The sequence below is a fragment of the Ictalurus furcatus genome, chromosome 9 (genome assembly GCF_023375685.1).
Source record: "Ictalurus furcatus strain D&B chromosome 9, Billie_1.0, whole genome shotgun sequence".
Lineage (NCBI taxonomy): Eukaryota > Metazoa > Chordata > Actinopteri > Siluriformes > Ictaluridae > Ictalurus > Ictalurus furcatus.
In genome coordinates, this window is record NC_071263.1 from 30,086,863 (window position 1) to 30,111,016 (window position 24,154).

At 38.8% G+C, this 24,154-nt stretch overlaps 3 protein-coding genes across 3 annotated transcripts in view; all 3 read left to right on the forward strand.

Annotated features, from left to right (window-relative positions):
• The window catches only part of LOC128612158 (deleted in malignant brain tumors 1 protein-like), a 63,348-nt gene that overhangs the window by 20,429 nt on the left and 18,765 nt on the right, over positions 1–24,154 (forward strand). Inside the window, exon 6 of the mRNA XM_053632042.1 lies at positions 6,603–6,650. Within this exon, the coding sequence (XP_053488017.1) occupies positions 6,603–6,650 (48 nt within the window). The remainder of the gene's footprint in view (positions 1–6,602; positions 6,651–24,154) is intronic.
• Positions 9,023–12,036, forward strand: LOC128612160 (CUB and zona pellucida-like domain-containing protein 1). Its single transcript, XM_053632044.1, has 3 exons — positions 9,023–9,328; positions 10,465–10,709; positions 10,917–12,036. The coding sequence occupies exons 1-3, from the start codon at positions 9,045–9,047 to the stop codon at positions 10,955–10,957; spliced, it is 570 nt and encodes a 189-aa protein (XP_053488019.1). The 5' UTR covers positions 9,023–9,044; the 3' UTR covers positions 10,958–12,036.
• Positions 20,065–23,436, forward strand: LOC128612162 (CUB and zona pellucida-like domain-containing protein 1). The gene is made up of 3 exons (XM_053632046.1): positions 20,065–20,233; positions 22,108–22,499; positions 23,220–23,436. Exons 1-2 carry the CDS (start codon positions 20,084–20,086, stop codon positions 22,405–22,407), a joined length of 450 nt encoding a protein of 149 aa, XP_053488021.1. The 5' UTR covers positions 20,065–20,083; the 3' UTR covers positions 22,408–22,499; positions 23,220–23,436.

The window sequence follows — 24,154 nt, forward strand, 5'->3', positions numbered from 1 at the left end:
CCGCTACTTCAACTGTGATTATGTGAATGTATATGATTGTCTGTATGACGTACTAAATCAGCAATCATATGAATATTAAAGGAATGAATTGATTTTGAGTTGATATATTATTAAATGTCAGATTTGTTTAGTTTAATTTATTTCATTTGATTTGTCTTTTTTATTTATTTTTAGATTACATTAGCTGCAGGGATCACTGTGGTTATAATGGTACGCTCTGTTCCTGCACCAGCTCTTGTCAGTCCTATGGAAACTGCTGCAATGACTATTACGGTGAGAACTATTTTTAAAAAATCTAGTTAATGTAATGAAGTTTAAAAAAAATCTAGTTAACGTAAGATATATGTAATTTTTTAGTCCTAAATTAACATTACTATTTATTATGAAATGTTTCAATCGGTAAATTAAAAAAAAAAGATTTTACTTTTACTTTTGTATTCATTTTTTTTTCTTTGCGTTCTTTCCCTTGTTGATAGGATGCAGAGTTATAAACAGATGGAAAGAGCTAGTGACAGTGTGAAATCAGTAGTAGTGTTTACAAAAATGCAGACTCACAGACATGTGATGTTTAATACATACAGTGTGAACTTTTTACCATTTTTCATATAGATTATTGTTTCCCCACCACCACAACCACCACCACAAGAACAACACGAGGTAAAAATGTAGTTCTCTTTAACCGGTGTATTCTCAGTAAAACTGCTCTGTCTCCTCCATTATTTCTCTTTATTTGGATCTAGAAATTGTTTCTGTTTCTCCATTCTAGACCTTCTTCCATTCTTTAGTTTCCTATTTACTTAAACGTCCCTAACTGAATATTTTCTCACTCTGTTTAAGAATCCACGATGACAGCAAGCTCACTGACAGCAGGTAATGTTTCACTACAGAATACTGACGTACTGAATCAGCAATCATATGAATATTAAAGGAATGAATTGATTTTGAGTTGATCTATTATTAAATGTCAGCTTTGTTTAGTTTAATTTATTTCATTTGATTTGACTTTTTTTTTTTTTTTTTTAGATTACATTAGCCATCGTATAGGGGTACTCATATTTGTGATAGTGTTTAAAACCGTGGTGTGTTTCAGGTGGAGCTCCATGTGGTGGAAATCTGACTCAGTCACGAGGGGAATTTTTCAGCCCCAATTATCCCAATAATTATCCCAATAATGCACACTGCACATGGAGCCTGCTGGCTGGAGAACTGCAGGTGGTTTCGTTAAGCTTCACGTTCGTCGCGTAAGAAATCACCTTCCTGTTTCTCACCTACTGATAAATCATACCTGACTTTTTTTTAAAATTTTTTTTAAATCTTTATTATTTAAGAATATTTGTTTGTGGTTAGTCTGTAAGGCTAGTTTCATTACACTTTCTTCAGTTTGGAGTCAGGCTGGGACTTTATCCGCATGTACAACGGTCCGACTGCTCAGCATTCACTTTTGGGTACTGTGAGTGGAAATCAGAGAGCTACCTTCAACTCCAGCAGCAGATACATGACCGTCGTTTTCTCCAGTGACGGCAGCGTGACTCCACAAGGTTTTCGAGCAGAATGGGCTTTCATAGGTAAGTGTTATTTAATCTCATTTCAACTCCATTCATTTTGTTTATGGACAGTTCAGTGAAAAAGTGATAAAAATCAATGTGATAAAAATCAATCAATCAATCAATAAATAATATGCATTTACCAATGGCCGTGGTAGAAAACACTACCGAACATGCTGTTAAAAGGAAAATAATCAACTTCGGGGTGGTAACAGCAACGCCACTTCAATGGTCTGTTGAAGACTGTAGCATTAGGAGAACTTTCTTCTCAGGGTTCTGATTCAGGATAAATACATTTCAAAAACCATCACAGAAAACAGGTCACAGCGAAGGGGACCGTGATTTTGTTCAGAAGAGGGAAAAAGAAAGTGTGTAAAATGATGAACAGAACTGTTCCACCGATGGAGGAGTAACTTTTTAGTAACGTATTGATTTTTAAAATACATTATGATATTTTCTCAAACCAAATGAAACTTTCACACTTTTACTGTGTTTATAACACTGATACTGTGTTCCCTTTCAAAGGGAACTTCAACGTTGCATTTAGCATAACAGTATGGGAGCGCCTTGCGCGCGTGACCGGTATCTGAAGCTTGTGTAAAATCATGCCTCTACTTATAGGCCTGCCATGATCAGGTGACGTGGCAATTAAGCGTGTCGCATGATATATATATGGCACCTGTGAACCACACCGCCAGCCTCTATTATCTGGAGCGAAGACGCTATCCACAGGCCTGCCCTGGTATGACAGTGCTATGCAACGTCTCGTTCCCTTCTCAGGGAACAGGATTACATGCGTAACCCCAACATTCCCTTTCAAAGGGAACTTCAACGTTGCATTTAGCATAACAGTATGGGAGCGCCTTGCGCGCGTGACCGGTATATGAAGCTTGTGTAAAATCATGCCTCTACTTATAGGCCTGCCATGATCAGGTGACGTGGCAATAAAGCGCATCGCAAGACATTATATATATATATATATATATGGCACCTCTGAACCACGCCACCAGCCTTATTATCTTCAGTGGGACTGCATGTCTGTTGTTTGTGCGAGGGAGGCACAGAAGGCGAGTGTGGCGGGCTGCCTCCCCTGCGCAGAGAGCCAGGGGGACCGGACGGCCACAGCCTGCTAAGAGGCCTGATCTAAGAATGATCATAAAAGCAAAGCAGGCAAGGAAGGAACGGTCCTGAGGGGCCGTGGAGGGACGTATCAGGGGACATGAGGTTGTTCGGGCAGTTAGCCCCCAGTGCTACTGTAGGGCCTGCCCTGGCCAAGGCCATCCCACGTTTTCAGCCTTCTCTGGTCAGAGAGCTGTCACAGGTCATATATGAACTGGTCATATCAATAGTAGTCCAAAGCCTTCCTTATGGTTTTTAAGTGGTACCATCCTCAGTAATCTCATTGATCTTTAGGCCGTCCATGTCGGGCCATCCTCTCCACCTGCTAACCTGCTAAATCTTTGCTACATGCTTTAAGGACTGCCCGTGGCATGTATACATCTAAATTCCAAGACATACCTTTTAAATAACAGGGCCGAATTCAGCAAAACAGCCAAAAATGACGAAAAATAGAGCTCTCCCATTGACGAGTTACGGAGGCGAAGACTGATGCAAGTGTAGAATTTTATTGTGAACAGCGCAAAAATAACGGCTAACACGGCGAGTCAACACAAAACAACAAAATTTTTGATTTGGATGTATACATACATAAATTTACATATATGTGTATATTTACATATATACATAAATTTCTTTTCATGTTCAGCTTATTAGCAGACATCTGAAGGTTTTGCATCTATCTAAAATTGACCGGTATTTGTAGCTATTCATGATTCCCTCCACATTCATAAATGAGAAAAAGTAAGTAAGTAAAAAGTAAGTAAAATTTATTTATATAGCACGTTTCACACAGCAAAGCTGACCAAAGTGCTGCACAGAGTAAGGAAAATAACATAGAAACAGAATTAGACCAAATAAAAACATACAATGGACAATAGAAAAAATTGATTAAAAATTTGTTTAAACAATTAAAAATTTGATCAAAAAGCCTGGCAGAAGAGATAAGTTTTAAGCCTATTTTTAAAAGTGGTAATAGAAGGTGCAAGGCGGATGTCCAGTGGCAGTTGATTCCATAGACGGGGGGCAGCAACAGCAAAAGCTCTATCCCCCTTTGTTTTTAACCGGAAACGAGGGACATGCAAAAGAAACCTATCAGAAGATCTTAGACATCTGTTTGATGAATGTGGTTTAAGAAGATCCTCGAGATAGGAAGGAGCTTGATTATTAAGGGTTTTAAAAACAAACATCAGAATCTTAAACTGAATCCTAAAACGGACTGGGAGCCAGTGAAGCGATGATAAAATTGGGGTGACACGATCAAACTTCTTAGCCCTGGTCAACAGCCTTGCAGCTGCATTCTGAACCATCTGAAGACGAGCCAGAGATGACTGAGGAAGACCCAAATATAATGAATTACAGTAATCTAAGCGAGAAGTAATAAAAGCATGAATAACCTTCTCCAAATCCTGGAAAGACAAAAATTTTTTGAGTTTCGAAATAATCCGTAGTTGATAAAAACTAGTCTTAACGACCGAATTTATCTGCTTGGTTAAGCATAATTCTGAGTCCAGAATGGAGCCAAGGTTCCGAACCTGGGAAGAAATTGAGGGAAAGTGATTATGGAGCTCGTTAATGAGACCATCTCTCAGTCTCAGGGGGCCAAAAACAATTATTTCAGTTTTGTCTTCATTAAGTCGGAGGAAATTATTTGTCAACCATTTTTTAATGTCATCCAGACAGTCCAGCAATGGCTGAATGGGTCACCAGCTTTCAAAGGAATGTACAACTGGGTATCATCAGCATATAAATGAAAAGAGACATTGTGAGCCCTAATAATATTCCCCAACGGCCACATACATAAATTAAAAAGAAGTGGGCCCAGAATGGAGCCTTGAGGAACACCACTAATAATAGGACTAGAAGAAGAGCAGAAATTACCCAACGCTACCGAGAAAGACCTGTCCTCAAAATATAAGCTGAGCCATTGTAGGGCGGTGCCCTTGATACCAAACAGATGCTCTAAGCGCCAGAGAAGTATGTTATGGTCTACAGTATCAAAGGCAGCTGTAAGATCTGATAGCATCAACACAGTATTTTTCCCAGCATCCACTGTGAGTAAAATGTCATTGGACACTTTTAACAAAGCAGACTCCGTACTATGAAAAGCAGTGAAACCAGATTGTAAAGGTTCAAATAACATAGCTGAGTTTAAAAACAGGAGCAATTGAGATTGTACTACTTTCTCAAGCAGCTTTGACAGAAACGGTAGCTTAGAGACAGGCCGATAATTATTAAGGCAACCTTCATCCAAACCCTGTTTCTTAAGCAAAGGTTGAACAATAGCATGCTTAAAAACTGTACAACAAACTGTAATACATGGGAAAGATAAGAGAGACGGCATGCCGACAGGGACACTGGCGCCATCTTGACTCTGACCTCTGACCTCCCAAAATGCCGTAAAAAAACAGCCGTAATGCATGATGCTGCCACCACGTGCTTCACCGTAGCTACGGTGCTCTTTTGGTGATGTGCCTTTTGTTTGCACCAAATATACCTTTTGGAATTGGTCTCATCAGGCCATACATACATTTTTGCCACATGGTTTGGGGGATTTAGTTGAGCTTGGATGTTTTGTGAGAAAGTGCTTCCGTCTAGGCACCATACCCCACAGCCCAGACATGTGAAGAATGAGAGATTGTTGTCATGTGCAGAGTGTAATCAGTACTTGTCAGATATTCCTGCAGCTCCTTTAATGTTGCTGTTGGTGTTTTGGCAGCCTCCCTGGTAAGCTTTTGTCTTGTCCTTTTATAAATGTTGGAGGGACGTGCTGTTCTTGGTGATGTCACTGCAGTGTTCCATTTTCTCCGCATGCTGATGATGGCCTTTACGGTGTCCCATGGTACATTTAATGTTTTAGAAATTCTTTAATTACCCCTCTCCTGATCGATACTGTGCGTGTTTTGTAAGCTCTTTGTGGACCATGGCTTCAGTAGTGGGTTGTGAAGAAAATCCCTAAAATGTTTCTGATTGTTTTTCATTCAGGTTTTTATACATCATAATTTCACATTGAGGGTGGAAAAAGTTCTAACATGATTTATCCTGGTTTCATTTGTTTTTCATCATAATAAATGCCATTGTAACAGGGGTGTGTAGACTTTTAATAGCCATTGTACTTCAGACTCTACTTTATGAAAACAAAAAACATTTTTTTCAAAATGATGTTGTGTAAGGCGTTCTATCTAAATACAGATGACAGCACATAAAGTTAACATTTTTTAAATTACTTAATAAGAAAAAACTAACTCCTACAGCCTGTGTGTGTGTGTGTGTGTGTGTGTGTGTGTGTGTGTGTGTGTGTGTGTGTGTGTGTGTGTAGTCTGGACCGCTGCTTCAACTGTGATTATGTGAATGTATATGATGGTCTGTATGACGTACTAAATCAGCAATCATATTAAGGTTAAAGGAATGAATTGATTTTGAGTTGATATATTATTAAATGTCAGATTTGTTTAGTTTAATTTATTTCATTTGACTTGACTTTTTTATTTGTTTGTTTTTTTAGATTACATTAGCTGCAGGGATCACTGTGGTTATAATGGTGCGCTCTGTTCCTGCACCAGCTTCTGTCAGTCCTATGGAAACTGCTGCAATGACTATTACGGTGAGAACTATTTTTTAAAAATCTAGTTAATGTAATAAAGTTTTAAAAATCTAGTTAACGTAAGATATATGTAATTTTTTAGTCCTAAATTAACATTACTATTTATTATGAAATGTTTCAATCTGTAAATTAAAAAAAAAAAAGATTTTACTTTTACTTTTCTATTTATTTTTTTTTTTCTTTTCGTTCTTTCCCATGTTGATAGGATGCAGAGTTATAAACAGATGGAAAGAGCTAGTGACAGTGTGAAATCAGTAGTAGTGTTTAACAAAATGGAGACTCACAGACATGTGATTTTTAATACATAAAGTGTGAACTTTTTACCATTTTTCATATAGATTATTGTTTCCCCACCACCACCAACACCACAACAACAACAACACAAGGTAAAAATGTAGTTCTCTTTAACCGGTGTATTCTCAGTAAAACTGCTCTGTCTCCTCCATTATTTCTCTTTATTTGGATCTAGAAATCGTTTCTGTTTCTACATTCTAGACCTTCTTCCATTCTTTAGTTTCCTATTTACTTAAACGTCTCTAACTGAATATTTTCTCACTCTGTTTAAGAATCCACGATGACAGAAAGCTCACTGACAGCAGGTAATGTTTCAGTACCGAATACTGACGTACTGAACCAGCAATCATATTCATATTAAAGGAATGAATTGATTTTGAGTTGCTCTATTATTAAATGTCAGATTTGTTTAGTTTAATTTATTTCATTTGATTTGACTTTGGAGTTTGCCTGTTCTCCCCTCACATTTTTGTAAATATTTGATCATATCTTTTCATGTGACAACACTGAAGAAATGACACTTTGCTACAATGTAAAGTAGTGAGTGTACAGCTTGTGTAACAGTGTAAATTTGCTGTCCCCTCAAAATAACTCAACACACAGCCATTAATGTCTAAACCGCTGGCAACAAAAGTGAGGATACCCCTAAGTGAAAAACAGGATATGAGGGTGTATCTCAACAATACAACAAAGTATCTTCAGTACTATGCCAGCAATGTACCCAAGACGTTTTATGTTTGTGCCACCTTGTGGTCAAGAACTGTAAAAACTTAAATTTTTTTCCATTATATCATTTGAAGAATTTGTGCAAAATTCATAGGTAATTTTCCTTTAATTCACTGGAGTATGCTGATGTGAATGCACACCAAGGTCTGAAATTTAATTTCAATTTTTAATTTGATTTTGAAAAAAAAAAGAAAGTTTTTTGCTACTCCTCCTACAAACTTTGTCCAATCATCACCAAATCTGGCACATCATCTACAGAGTAAGCCTCACAGAACTTATTTCAAAAATGTTGAATATTCCAAATGGTTTGCCCATAATGTGCCAACAAATCTGATAACAAAGCAGCCAAACAGGAAGTGAGGCTGCATCTCAGCAATGACTTTGCTCAATGACACAAAGCTTGGTACACATCTTAAGGGCCATGACCTGAGGCTAAGCAACAAATTTTATTAAACAAATTTCACCTACTGGTCAAAAGTAACATTCCCATGCTAAAAAATGCTCACATCTAAGTGCCATTTTTGCAACTCCTTCTCCAAATTATGTCCAATGTTCACCAAATTTGGCTCACATCATCTTGAGAGTTGTCTGAATAAAAGTTATCAAAGGAACTCTGATATTCAAAACCATTCTCCCATAACACTCTTGCAAATTTGTGAAAATACAAATCATACTTGAATCCCTTTGCCTATAGTTATTGCTCTGCTTTGCTGTGATTCCTTAACCAATAATTGTAGCATGTCTGTAAATATGAGGCTCACTGAGTCTGGGTGCTTGGCCCCTGAAAATGCTGCTTGCAGCTTTATTATTATTATTATTATTATTATTATTATTGGGTTTTTTTTATTGCTAATGAATTTGGGATTTCACTACAAAATATAAACATGGCCTGGACTAGTGGGACTCAGCATGGCTATATAGTGAACACTATAGAGGTTGGTAATGAAATACAAAGAACAAAGAACACAATAACTAGATGCATGTTTATAGTTTAATGTCAAACGTTGAATGTCGTGCAGCCCGTGTGGATTGCTCCTCTGACTCGATGAACATTGCCATCCGTAAATCCTACCTGGACTCACTGGGATTCAGCTGGTACGACCTTTATCTTGATGACCATCGCTGCAGAGCTTCAACTGACAACTACTATGTCACCTTCAACTTCCGTCTCCATAGCTGCAGCACCGGGAGAACAGTAACACTACACTTTATACATTATTACATAACATCCAGTCATCCAGTGAAATCCCACAATGCACTGCAGTAGGGTAATGTCATGAACCGCACAAAGTACACTCTCAGGTACTGAATTACCCACAATGCAATATCTGGCCAAAAGTTTGTGGATGGTCAGGTGTCCAGAAACATTTGGCCAAATTGTGTACCATCAGTCAAAAAACCCTGTTGGAGAGGTTAGTACAGTAAGAACAAAAAAAAAAAACACAAGACAAGTATTGGTTGTTTTTTTTAATTTATTGTTATTTTTAAATAACAAAGTACTGGTGGGTGGGAATTGGAGACCAGATTAAGGAGAAAATGAGAAAATAACATTGCAACTCTGGAGGATAAATGTGTTGTCAGTCAAACTTTAGCTAATGGTGCTTAATTTTATATGCACTTATATGTACGTATTTATGTGCACTTCCCCCCAGACCGAGAATGGACGTATTATCTACACCAATAATGTGCGAGCAGCTCAGCCAACGTCGGGTGAGATCACCCGAAATAATACAGAGTTCCCGTTGGTTGTGAGATGTGTGATGGAGCGTGATTCTTCAGTCGAGATTCTTTATGAGGCCAAAGAGATTACAAATGCAGCTATCACTGGAACGGGTCGGTTCAACACCACCATGGCCTTTTACCCATCCAGAAGCTTTTACTACCCCATCACCGATTTCCCGTACCGAGTGAACCTCAATCAGCAACTGTACGTGCAGGTGCAGCTAACCCCAGCCGAACCAAGCCTCCATCTGTTCATGGACTCCTGTGTGGCCTCGCCAAACCACGACTACAGCAGCCGCACCTATGACCTTATACGCAATGGGTACAACACACAGACACACACTCACGCACAACTATAACAAGTACACTGACACAAGCAACATTGGTACACATATTCTTGTCCCTGTAAACCAATAGCAATACCTCAGTGGACCCACCTTTTAAAGGCAACACAAATAATAGTGTGAGCGTGTGTAGCTGATTGTCAGGGTTCAAGATGTGAGTTACACTTGGCCCAACTATTACCCCCTACCAAGCAGGATGTTAGTGATAAGCTAACATTGTGTCAGGCATAGTGAGTTGTATACAGGAATGGTTTCATTGAAGGTTGAGATAAAGTCAACAAATAGCATCTAACACTAGGATCCTCAGGCTTAAGGAGTTGGAGGAGGTTATGTAACCCCATTATAATGTAACTGAGGTAATAAAGTAATGTAGCTGCATTATAAACTGACCTGTTAGTCCTATATGTGAACTGCAGTTATTCCAGTAAGATGAGTGCCCCACCTGCTATCTCCTACGAATCAGGAAGTTAGTGATCCCTAGATCCAACTAGGCAGGCATAGTATGTTAAAATGTAGTGGAGGAGATCAGTAATGATTGTAGTTAAGGTTGAGCTGAAGTCTACCGATAGGCCTCAAGTGTAGGCTCCACAGGTGCCTTGAAATTAGAATCAGTATGTCTTATTAGTGATGGTTTTCCATGCTGATATTGGGTTACACATTAAGTCTTTCAGCTCTTCAGAGAAGTTTCTTTTGACTGCTCAAATACCCCTAGATTGTGTGTCTATGGTCGGGGCACTCACAATTGCAGATCACAATTGTAAACATCAGTGAAACAGTTCAAATACCATCATAGACTTTTACCCCTCCGGTAGTTTTTCCTACACCAGCACTGATTTCCTCTCCTGAGTAAACCTCAATCAGGAACTGTTTACCCTTCAGCTTCTCTGAGAGATGTTTTTGTTGCCCACAGTAGATCCTATTCCTTGTTGTACAGGTAGTTGTTCTCTCCTCGGTAGACTTATGTAACCTACAAAGCTGCCTAGGAATGTAAATGAAGTTGTATAAGGTGTCATAATATCCATGAACTCATTCAGACCAGTGCTTGCTATGTGCTGTCTCTATTTAGACAGTTCATGTAACAATGATGTATTTATTTTTGTCTTTATCATTTCAGCTGTCGGAGAGACAACACGGTAAACATATACAGAAATGGAAATCGTTACTTCGCTCAGTTCAGCTTCAGCGCATTCAAGTTCCTGCGCACACACAACCAGGTGTTCCTCAAGTGTGATGTCATAATCTGCCCTGACAATGACTACAACTCACGATGTCGCCAAGGATGCAGTTATCGCAGGAAACGAAGCACTAGCTCTGATCACCACACTGAGGTCCTCATCCTTGGGCCAATCACACTCAAAGGTCAGAGGACAACTTGTGAATTTTGAGTAGGGACTTTGAAAGACTCTTATTATGCACAAAAGTGTAGAAGACAATCCCATAATTTGTTTAATACAAAATATGGTGGACAGACATTTTAAGGATGCGATGTATCATAAAATGTGATAAACAGAAAAGCAGGCTTATTGTGTATTCAATATTTTTTTTAATTTATTTATTTATTTACAGGTCCAGAGGAGGCTGAGGCCAAGACGGAGGACAAGGAGTGAACTCACACTGACTGATTAATTAATCACTTAAATATAGTTAACACTGAATAAATTTGCTAATAGATTGTTGAGCAATCTCTCTTTCTTAAATACTCACCTGTTGATTTTTGGGGGGAGATTTAAACTGTGTTTTTGACCCAAATTTAGAACCGTCTAATCCCCGTAATCTGAATCAATCTGCTATGTCTAAAACATTTTCCGATTTTATGTGTCAGAACGGTTTTGTTGATCCCTGGAGATTCCGTAACCCCTCTCTAAAAAAGTTTTCTTTCTTCTCCCAGGTGTATCATTCCTATTCGATTATTTTTTTTATAGACAGCACTCTTGATTCGTGTGTAGTTTCTTCTGACTATCTGGGTATTGTAATTTCTGATCACGCGCCTCTACAATTAGATATTCATCTTTCCATTTATAAACGTATCCCATCGCCTTGGAGATTTAATTCTCTTCTTTTGGCAGACACAGACACTTCCTACTTAAATTTTTGTGCCTGTGGTTGGGTTTTAAAATATCTGTATAACCAGTGATAGTTATTGGATAGCCATGATGAGCCGGTGGGGGGGGGTGTGTTTTCGGTGATTGTACTTTTTAATTTTGTTTTCCTTTGTTTGCATAAAAAGAAAAAAACTGTGAATGAATTTATTACAATGCTGATCTAAAATATAATAATTACAAGACAGCATAGGATGAGGTAAAACTCTAGAACCAGCTAAAATACAGTAGTGGCAATTGTGAAAGTAGACAAAACATGTCAATGCTTTGAAGGATGTGAACTGGAACAGAATAATGTTATTCAATTGCGAATCTGTTTTTAGAGGATTTAAACCTAACATGGTGAACAAATTATATTATACAATTCAGGCAATTTGTCTGGGGTTATCTCATATAGTGTGGCAAGTATTAATCTGGAAAGACCTTTGTAATATCACAGTCTAAAACTGGATTTAAAGAGATGCAAATCAGTAAATGAATCACATGAAAATGAATCACATGAAAATGAATAAATAAATATGGAAAGAAAAAAAAAACACCGGATAATTTGACTAACCTTCCTCTATTAAAGCATTATCTAAAGGCAAGCTGGTGTGGTGTCATTGGTGTTATGATAAGAAAATAATTATATTTATCTGTTAAAATCTGAAGAACTTATATATACACAGTACCTAAAAGAAAGTGACTGTAGAGCAGTAGATTAAACATATTGTGCTACCTCATCAGATACCACTGGTTATGAGAAGACAGTTCTAGCAATGAAAATCTTATAGCAACACTAGCTGAAATGATAAACACAAGATTCTTTGTTCACAGAGATTGATAATAAAATGTAAGAAAAATAAACATTCTGTGTAGTAAAAAAACAAGCAGACAGAACGGTGTAATGAGGCGGAGTTACTGTTACTACCCCATTTATTAAATGCCCAATTCAGCCATGAAACTCTGTCTGAGTGCTGATTGGCTCCCTCAAAGCCATGTAGCAGCCTATCAGCCATGCTTCCCACCAGTGTAACCCTTTATAATCCTGACCAATTTACCGCCTAAGGCACGCCTGCGCACGCTACTAAATTCCGTATCCTACCCTCCTCCTCCACAGAACCACTGTCTAGATCTGCTATGGGGAGGGATCCTAATTCGTAACATCAGCCTTCTCTTCTTTCTATATCTGTCCGTGTCTATCAGAGCAAGTATACCAAACCTATTCCCACTCCATCCCCATCTATAAAAGCTCACAATTTCACTCAGAGAGTTGTGATGGCCGAAATACATTTACAGTTACATTTAACATTGCGTAAAATAAAAAATAAACAAGTTAGTTTCTGTTCTCACTCACGTTATAGCAGCTATAAGCAGTCGTTCCCTCAGCAGCCCTCTCTTTTTACCCTTACAATGTCTCCTTACAGAAAACTTCACCGTAAAAGCGATTACACGCATCTTTAAATGTGGAGTGTTCGTGTGTCCCTGGGAATGAGCTGTTACTGTAGAAATGATGATGCATGAGTTTTCCAGTTGTCTCAATGCACGGTGGTGCTGTCTACATTAAAAACACCCTAACACCACCCAGTCTAGATCATGCCCACATCCCCACTTGAATAGGTGTACACTGGATGCCAAGCAGGACTGTAACAAGGATCTAAATTTAGGTGAGGTCCATATTGCAGAAATGCATCACAGGGGATATATACATCACAGTACCTAATGTGCATTTCAGTAATTTGCAATTTCCGTTATGCTAAACTCCTATTCATAAAATGCCACGACTCCAGAGCATTTCATTTTATTGAGTGAAATATTTTGGTTTACAAGACACGTTTACGTTTTTTGGGTTCAGCCTCCAGAAACAGTCCGTTTGACAATATCCTTTTTGTTAGCTTTCATATTTATTTTAAAATGACACAGTAAATCCGCCTCGGACATATTGAACATACATACATCAGTATTCCTGACAGTTCAGTTCCTTTATCTTTCCATGCATTTAGAATATTTTCAAACTGTTCACATTGAACTGATTAAATAGTCGAGCTCGCTCTTACCATGAATAAATCATGTATTTTATACAGCTGAACAGATTTGTTCAGTGCTGTGCATGTTTTATTTACATTAATTGTTCCTTCTTGTACAAACGTGCAAAATGAACATTTTATTCTACTTAAAAATGTACGTAGTTAAAAGGTAAGATGTTATGTACTAATAAAGTTTGCATTTGGAGTGCCTAGATCTTAATTATAACAGATAAATCGCAGCTTTTTTTTTTTTTTTTTTTTTTTGAGAGTTTAGGATTTCAGGTTTTATTTACATCTGTTTACATGTAGACGTATTAAACAACATAAAACATAGAAGCTTTTGTATCAGACCATTCAAATTTTAGGCAAGAAAAAGTATAGAAACATCAAAACTGCTGGTTTCTTCTTCTGTGAAGCTTCTCCAGGTTTCTCCTGCAGCTTCTTTCAGGTGTTGTTTGTTTCGGGGGGTTTCTCCCTTCAGTCTCCTCTTCAGGAGGTGAGGTGCTGATCAGTTGGGTGAAGGTCTGGTGATGGACTTGTCCAGTCTAAAACCTTCCACTTTCCCCCTGATGAAGTCCTGTGTTGAGGTGGAAGTGTGTTTTGGATCGTTGTCTTGCTGCGTGATGAAGTTCCTTCTGATTCATTCGGATGCATTTCTCTTTAAATCTGCAGGTAAAATGTTCCTGTAAACTTCTGAATTCAAGAGAAAACAAGAAAATTATTAGAAAATGAAATGGAAATATTGTGATGTAGTTTAAGAATCTAAGCATCAACAAAATGTAAAAAAAATAAAAATAAAAAAAATAAATAAAATAAAATAACATTATTAAATGTATGCATATAATAGAGGCATTTATTTAAAAAGGTTATTATAGATGTTTATTGATTTTATTCATTTTAATCAAAATATTATTTTGTATCACATTCTTTTTTTCAAGTTCATTCTGAGTTTTCTCAGAACTTGGAATTATGGAAAATTGCTGACTGCAGCACTTGTGTCTGGTGTTAATGTCATTAGTCAAGCAGAAAAAGTCAAATAGAAAGTAGGAAGTGTGTCTTTTGTCATAATTTGGGTAGAAGAAGTGAAATGTATAATAGGAAGTGCATGGGTGTGTCAGTGTGTATGTGTGTTTAATTATTTTGCATGCTGACAGTTCAGTTCTGCAGAGAAATCTCCTTTATTAAACTTGCTTTGGTCGTCGATTGTGATTGGTTGATCCGCATTCGAAGCCATTGTAGACTACCCTTTAAACTCACACCTGTGACCTCATTACATCAGTATTACTGTGCCAAATAAAGTATTTCAAAATGTCAGATTTTGTTGTGAATTTTGATTTACTGCATGGGCTAAGTGTGGATGAATGGTTGAAAGAGATGGACAGGATAGAGGAGGATGAGAGAATAGAAAGGAGGCACGCTGAAATTAATGAGACAAATTGAAGAGCTGCCTTCTGCATGTTATGCTAATAATACCAATTTGTGAGGAAAAAAAAACAACTAAGAGCCCATCCCAAAGGTACCCGGATGGTCTAGTATTTCTGGTAGAGTTTCGAAGTATGGATCCGTGGACACTTTTTTCAGCTAATATTACCCACAGTATCTTGCATGAAGGAGGAGGAGTTTTGTGATGGTTTGCTTCGCCAAATTGAAGGACACAGTTTAGAAAACACAAAATGAGTACATACATTTAGTACATGGTATAGGTATTCCAACTGAGACGCAGGGATGATCAAATATGATACTCACTCTTATCAAATATAATATCTTACTCTTTCAATAAAGGCAGTTTAAATCAAACTGAAAGGTGCATTAATGCCACTTACTGGACTGGACTGTAACCAAGTTTATACCGCAGCTCTGTTCTCGATTCTGATTGGCTGACAGACGTTCTGAGGTGTGCAATTATTTTTCAGTAAATGCACAGCTGAAGTAGTTCCAGTCAGGCCTTGACTGCATTACAGTTCCGTATCGTTTCTCCAAGTTAACTGAAATAACAGGGAAGTTAGTGTTAGGAATTGTGATCTTTGGGTTAGAGAAAGCGAAAATACACAAAAAGACAGAAACCTTTTTTTTAAGGACAGAAACCTGACAAATGTCTTGAAATAAAACATCTGAACAATGTCATGGTATAATCGGCTGTGGATGAGGTGGTAGAGCGGGTTCTCCGCTAATCGTAGGGTTGTCAGTTCGATTCCCGGCCCACGTGACTCCACATGTCCTTGGGCAAGACGCTGAACCCCAAGTTGCTCCCGATGGCAAGTTAGCACCTTGCATGGCAGCTCTACTACCATTGGTGTGTGTGTGTGTGTGTGTGTGAATGGGTGAAAGAAAAGCGCTTCATAGAACCGCTAAGGTTACAAAAAAGCGGCATATAAGTGCAGACCATTAGCGGAATAATTGACTCTATTAGAAAATAACGCATATTAACATATTACGACTTCGGTGTGTGCAATATTTTCTAATAATTAAACAATTGTCATCAGTTATTCCTTACATAATTCCTTTATAATTACCATGTCTTGCTGCATCTGTGCGCTGCTTGGCAACCATTCTGCTAAATGTTGCTGAAGAACTCCATTGTTTGGGGTATGAATGATTATTTGTTATCAATAAATTATTGCATTGTTTGGTTGGTGTGTGTTTATTTTATGAAACATTGCCAGGTATACATAGTAACCGGTTATATACCCCGTTTATATCCAAATTGGGTTATTTTTAACCCAATGGCTGGGTAAATATAGGAAAGAACACATTTTGGGCTAAACTAAATTTATACTCTTTAATGTACTAATAAGTTGGTGTTTGTTTTTTTTTTTGGGGGGGGGGGGGGACAGATTCGACACAGACAAGAGAAGGATTAAAAACAAGATCAGATGCAGATATCTTATTGAATAATTACTTAATGGTTTTTATTAAGCACACACATTCACAACGTCCCTGCTGTCCTACACTCTAAAAAACACGGGGTTAAAAACATCCCAAAGTGGGGTATTTTTAGCCCAACAGTTGGGTAATTATAGGACAGAACACATTTTGGGTTAAACTAACCCATCAAGTTGGGTTGTTAATTGTAACCCAGCAAATAAGTTTTTTTTTTTTTTTTTTTACAAAAACGCTGCATTAATTTTATTTCATAAATGGTTTCACATGTTGAATATGTAAAATATACCACATTATAAACAAATACATCAACACGGTCTCTCCTTTATTTATACACAAGAAGGGGTTCAGAAATGTATTGCAAGAACTGCTGAAGTGGTGTTTATATACAGACTTTGAAGTAAATGACTCATAAATAAGTCATATTTAAGACAAAAACGTCAGATTTTGATCAAAGGTGTTACGAAACAGAGGGATAGACAGGAAGTAAGTGCAGGAGCACTGTCTTTATTAATAAATCAATTAAACAAACAAGCAAACACGGGAACGCGGCCTATACGGAGTTAGCGAGAAAACATGGGACTAGAGTCGAGGCAGGAAACAGGACATGAAAACAAAGACCGCTTAGCATGCTAAACTTAGATGTTACACCGTTAAGGCTGATGCTTCTCACAGAGGCATCTCAGCTACAAACAATATCGCGCCACGTGCGCATAGACCCAAGGGGTTTAAATACCCAACATAATTAATCTAAACCAAAGACACCTGGGTTAAATCAAGGACATCCTCAAACAGAAACTAGAACTCGGGCAGAAAGCGAATGAAAACAAAACAAAGTCATGGGACCAGTCCGGAGCCGTGCCACAGTGCCATCTGCTGGCCGTGGCGTAACAAAAGGAGACGTTAAAAACATCCAAAAACCCGAGTTACCAACTTACGAGTTACCAACACTGAATAATTTGACTAACCTTCCTCTATTAAAGCATTATTTAAAGGCAAGCAAGGTGGTGTCATTGGTGTTATGATAAGAAAATAGTTATATTTATCTGTTAAAAGCTGAAGAACTTATATATACACAGTACCTAAAAGAAAGTGACTGTAGAGCAGTAGTTTAAACGTATTGTGCTACACCACCAGATACCACTGGTTATGGGAAGACGGTTCTAGCAATGAAAATCTTATAGCAACACTAGCTGAAATGACAAACACAAGATTCTTTGTTCACTCAGAACGATGATCAAATTTAACAAAGAAAACACTCTATGTCATAGGGAAATCAACAACAACAACAACAGAATGGTGTGATGTCACCACCTCATTTATTAAAGAATGTCATACTTTTTTAACTATTTATTCTTATGGTTAATGTTGTGGAATGGCCACAAATCAAGTTAGTTGATGTTCTCACTTATGTTGTAGCAGCTATAAGAAGTTGTTTCCTCACCAACCTCTCTGTATCTCTCTCTTGAGGTAAATAAGACACAAAAAAAAATCTTAAAGAAAAGGAAAAACTTACAATAACCTGGTTGCATAAGTATGCACACCCCTTAACTAATATTTAATTAAAGTACATTTTACTTGTAATACAGCACTCGGTGATTTTCCAATCTTATCCGGAAAGGGTTGGTGTGGGTCACCTGAGTCTATTGAAAGCCAAGATCAACTGATTAAACAGGTGGAATCAGGTGTGGCTCCTGCTCGGTTGGAATGAAAACCTGCACCCACACCGGCCCTTTCCGGATAAGATCGGACAGGCCTGATCTAGATCTATCAAACTGCAATTTGATCTCCCGTGCACAGAACTCTTTAAAGTCGTTCCACAGGTTTTCAATAGGATTTACATCTGGGCTTGGCCTGGGCCATTCCAAACCGACGATCTTCTTCTTCTTCTGAAGCCATTCCTTTGTCGACTTGGATGACAGACACCAGCTTAATAAAGTTGCGGAATATGTAAATGACATTAGACACTGGATGCTGAGTAACTTCTTCTCAGTAACTCTGACAAGATAGAAGTACTTCTACTAGAGCCACAGACAGATAGAAGTAATCTTTCTGAGTATGTAGTACCACTAGATGGCCTTTCAGTCATATCATATTACGTTCTTACCCTAAAAACTGTTGTGTGATTATAGATGATCACATCGGTCACCTGATCCTGCAAACTGCTGCCACTCTCTTCTCACTGGTCTCCATTTGTATGCTGTATTCATAAGTCCCGAGGTTCTCTCACGTGCCTCCCCTACGTCAGCTGTCTTTGCATTCCAGACCTCAACAGGCTGCACCACATAATTTACCCTGGTTCAGAACCAGACTGTCCTTCTCTAAGTTCTAAAAAGACCAGGATCTTGTGTTTGTGTGAGGTGTGTTCTATGGATAACCTTTTATTAACAAAGTTGTATGTTAAATTGTAAATTAAACATAGATTTACATATCTGAGTTAAAAATTGCTGTCTCCCTTCATAGTGAAGACATCTTTCTCCCATTTCTTGACTGGGAGAGATACAGTATAATGTCTTCATTGGCTAATAAGCTTTTACACGTTTTGAAGAGAGCTATATTTGTTTTAGCTTTAATAATCAATGAAGGTGTTTCCAGTTAGTTATTATAAACAAGTTTTGCTTTTATTGCATTTTATTAATTGAATTTACTGTAAAAAAAAAAAAAAAAAAAAAAGGGTCCTTGTCTACTCTGTGACTACTCTGTGACTACTCTGGGGTTGGGTGTGGCTTTAAAGCTTACTTCAGTTCCTCCCTCACCCAAAACACAGGTACACAGTCCATTATAAAACCGCCATGTTATTCTTACTCAGTCGAGCAGACACTTGCAGCTGTAGGACCTGAGTCTGGTCTCAAGATGTTTTCTGCATGAACCTGGATTTTTCACATGCACAAAGTTTGAAGAGACCTAATTATTTCTTCTAGAAAAAAAGAGCCGTATCAGTCTCCTGAGGTGTGCAACAGATAAGCATTCACCCTATGAGCCAAGATCAAAATTTAGCCATGCTCTTTGGATGGGAGGTGTATACTCTCTCTCATGTATGCAGAGACGTTGATTTGATCTTGACTTGGCCTGGACTCCCTTAAGACTCAGTTTTGACTAGATCTTGGTCCTGGTCTTAAACTTGTCTTGAAGTTGGCAATGGTTGTCTTAAGTACAGCCATACAGACAATTCTGTACCTGGTGATGTGTCCAAAATCCTTCCAACTATAAATTTTTCCAAATGAAAAATGGTCTGCACTTATATAGTACTTTTCTAACCTTAGCAGTTCTACAAAACACTTTACACTGGTTCTCATTCACACATTCACACACACACACCAATGGTAACAGAGCTGCCATGCACGGTGTTAGCTTGCCATTGGGAGCAACTTGGGGCTCCAAGTTGCCCAAGGTATCTGGAGTCACGTGGGCCGGGAATCGAACCACCAACCCTACGATTAGTGGACAACCCGCTCTAGCACCATACGTTAATGCACCCACAGTAGTCGGTTAGTTATTGTATATTATTATTATAATGTTGATGATGATGATGATGATGATGATGATTATTGGTAATAAATTGTGGATTTCATAATAAATCTATAAAATATAAACACAGCCTGGACCAGTGGGACTCAGCATTGCTATGTAGTGAACACTATAGAGGTTGGTAATGAAATACAAAGAACACAATAACTAGATGCATGTTTAGAGTTTTATGTCAAACGTTGAATGTCGTGCAGCCCGTGTGGATTGCTCCTCTGACTCGATGAACATTGCCATCCGTAAATCCTACCTGGACTCACTGGGCTTCAGCTGGTATGACCTTTATCTGGATGACCATCGCTGCAGAGCTTCAACTGACAACTACTATGTCACCTTCAACTTCCCTCTCCATAGCTGCAGCACCAGGAGAAAGGTAACACTACACTTTATACAATATTACATAACATCCAGTGATCCAGTGAAATCCCACAATGCACTGCAGTAGGGTAATGTCATGAACCGCACAATGTACACTCTCAGGTACTGAATTACCCACAATGCACTACAATGCACAACCAAATTGTGTACCGACAGTCTAAAAACCCTGTTGAAGTGTACAATGTGATGAAAACCACAAAACAGGGATTTTTTTAAAAAAATGTATCATTTTTTTAAAAATAAAAAAGTACTAAAGACTAAAGTTATGTCTTTAGTATTCATTTAAAGACAGTCTGTGACTCAGATGTTCGGACAGTTTATTCCACCACCTGGGTGCCAGGACAGAAAATAGTTTTGATGCATGCCTTCCTTGTACCCTGAGACATGATGGGTCCAATTACACAGTACTAGACAATCAGAGGGAGCATCATGCAGAGCAGGGTGTGATAAGTGCTTTAACATATGTGTGTACTGGTCCATTTTTATCTTTTTATGCAAGCATCTGTGTTTTAAATCTGATGCGCAGAGAGTCATAAAGCCAGTGGAGGGAGTGTAGCAATGGGGTGGTGTGGGAGAAACTGGGGAGGTTAAAAACAAGTCATGAAGCCGTATTCTGGATTAGTTGCAGAGGTTGAATGCAACACAGGGGAAGACCTGCCAGGAGTGAGTTGCAATAGTCCAGTCTCGAAATGACACAAGACTGAACAAGCACCTGGCTGGCCTCTTCGGATAGGAATGGCTGGATCCTCCTGACACTGTAAAGAAGGAACAGGCATGAGGGAGTCAGTTTAGCGACGTGAGGCGAGAAGGACAGGTTGTCCATGGTTACACCAAGGTTACAAACAGTGACAGATTGTGATAGTTGTCCAGAACTTGACACTGGGACGCATCACCAGAGATGCACAGCGGCTCAGTTTTACTAGAATTTCATTTCAGCTTTAGTTTCATGATGAGATGTCTGCCAGACATGCTGAGATAAATGCCAACACATGAGTGTCTGAGGAAGGAAAGGACAGGATGAGTTGAGTGTCATCAGCATAGCAGTGGTATGAAAACCCATGTGAGGATATGACTTCACCAAGAGAGCAGATATAGAGGGAGAACAGAAAAGACCCAGCACTGAGCTTTGTGGGACACCAGTGGAGAGCCTGCATGGGGCAGATCTGGATCCCCTCCCTGTCCCTACCTGATATGACCATCCATCCATCCAGGTAAAAAGCAAATAGTTGCCATGACGTTGTGAAGGGGATGAGAACTGATGACTGATCTTGATCAATGACTTACCTGATCTAGCAGCGTGAAGCTTCTCAGTACTTCTCAGCCACTTTGAAGCCAGACGTAAGGATTTGGATGCTATTCTGGGCCAGACAGAAAGATAATTGATTGTCTCTCTGGAGATAAATAATACTCTTGATGATGATGTCTCGAATGCAGTTGGTACATGACCAGATGCTATGGAGTCATTGATTATAGAAGAATGAAGGCAAGGAGGATTGCAGGACAAGACCAAAGAAATAGGAGAGGAGTCCTGAATGTGAATTGTAGGAACAGGGACAGACTGGCAGATTTGACCAGTTTTCAAACTGTGGCGGGTAAAAGAAGTAAAGATGTTGTGGAGTGTCTGAGGATAATGTACAGAGGCTTCCAGCTTTTCCTTGTAGAAGGAGGTCTGAGCTGCTGTTAGTTAAATCAGATAACAACATGGACTGGATGGTGGGTGGGAATTGGAGACCAAATTAAGGAGAAAATGAGAAAAAAAATAAATAACATTGCAACTCTGGAGGATAAATGTGTTATCGGTCAAACTTTAGCTAATTGTGCTTAATTTTATGCACTTATATGTACGCATTTATGTGCACTTCCCCCCAGACCGAGAATGGACGTATTAGCTACACCAGTAATGTGCGAGCAGCTCAGTCAACGTCGGGTGAGATCACCCGACATGATACAGAGTTCCTGTTGGTTGTGAGATGTGTGATGGAGCGTGATTCTTCAGTTGGGACTCTTTATGAAGCCAAAGAGATTACAAATGCAACTATCAGTGGAACGGGTCGGTTCAACACCACCATGGCCTTTTACCCATCCAGCAACTTTTACTACCCCATCACCGATTCCCCGTACCGAGTGAACCTCAATCAGCAACTGTACGTGCAGGTGCAGCTAACCTAAGCCGAACCAAGCCTCCACCTGTTCATAGACTCCTGTGTGGCCTCGCCAAACCACGACTACAGCAGCCGCACCTATGACCTTATACGCAATGGGTACAACACACACACACTCATTAAGAAATACTACAAGCACACTGACACAAACAATACTGGTATACAAACATGCTTACACTATTGTTCTTGTCCCTGTAAACCAATAACTATATCTCAGTGGACCCACCTTTTAAAGGCAACACAAAGTTGGTTCAACACAAATGGTTGTATTGAAGGTGAACTGCAGTTATTCAAGTAAGATGAGTGCCCTACCTGCTACCTCCTACAAGTCAGGAAGTTAGTGATCCTCCAACTCGGCAGACATAGTAAGTTAGGAAAATGTAGTGGAGGAGATCAGTAATGATTGTAGTTAATGCTGAAGTGGTTCAACACCACCATAGACTTTTACCCCTCCAGCAGGTTTTCCTACACCAGCACTGATTTCCTCTCCTGAGTAAACCTCAATCAGGGACTGTATCCCCCAATCACAAAGTGTGCCCACTCAAGCAACTTCTCTTACCCCTACACTGGCTGAGTACTTCAGCTTCTCTGAGAGGTGTTTTTGTTGCCCACAGTAGATCCGATTCCTTGTTGTACAGGTAGTTGTTCTCTCTTTGGTAGACATCTGTAACCTTACAAAGCTGCCTAGGAATGTAAATGAAGTTGTATAAGGTTTCATAATATCCATGAACTCATTCAGACCAGTGCTTGCTATGTGCTGTCTCTATTTAGACAGTTCATGTAACGATGATGTATTTATTTTTGTCTTTATCATTTCAGCTGTCGGAGAGACAACACGGTAAACATATACAGAAATGGAAATCGTTACTTCGCTCAGTTCAGCTTCAGCGCATTCAAGTTCCTGCGCACACACAACAAGGTGTTCATCAGGTGTGATGTCGTTATCTGCCCTGACAACGACTACAACTCACGATGTTGCCAAGGATGCAGTTATCGCAGGAAACGAAGCACTGGCTCTGATCACCACACTGAGGTTCTCACCCTTGGGCCAATCACACTCAAAGGTCAGAGGACAACTTGTGAATTTTGAGTAGGGACTTTGAAAGACTCTTATTATGCACAAAAGTGTAGAAGACAATCCCATAATTCTGTTTACTACACAATATGGTGGGCAGACATTTTAAGGATGCGATGTAATATAAACTGTGATAAACAGAAAAGCAGGCTCATTAGGTATTCGGAATATTATTTATTTATTTATATATTTACAGGCCCAGAGGAGGCCGAGGCCAAGACAGAGGACAAGGAGTGAACTCACACTGACTGATTAATTAGTCACTTAAATATAGTTAACACTGAATAATTTGACTAACCTTCCTCTATTAAAGCATTATTTAAAGGCAAGCAAGGTGGTGTCATTGGTGTTATGATAAGAAAATAGTTATATTTATCTGTTAAAAGCTGAAGAACTTATATATACACAGTACCTAAAAGAAAGTGACTGTAGAGCAGTAGTTTAAACGTATTGTGCCACACCACCAGATACCACTGGTTATGGGAAGACGGTTCTAGCAATGAAAATCTTATAGCAACACTAGCTGAAATGACAAACACAAGATTCTTTGTTCACTCAGAACGATGATCAAATTTAACAAAGAAAACACTCTATGTCATAGGGAAATCAACAACAACAACAACAGAATGGTGTGATGTCACCACCTCATTTATTAAAGAATGTCATACTTTTTTAACTA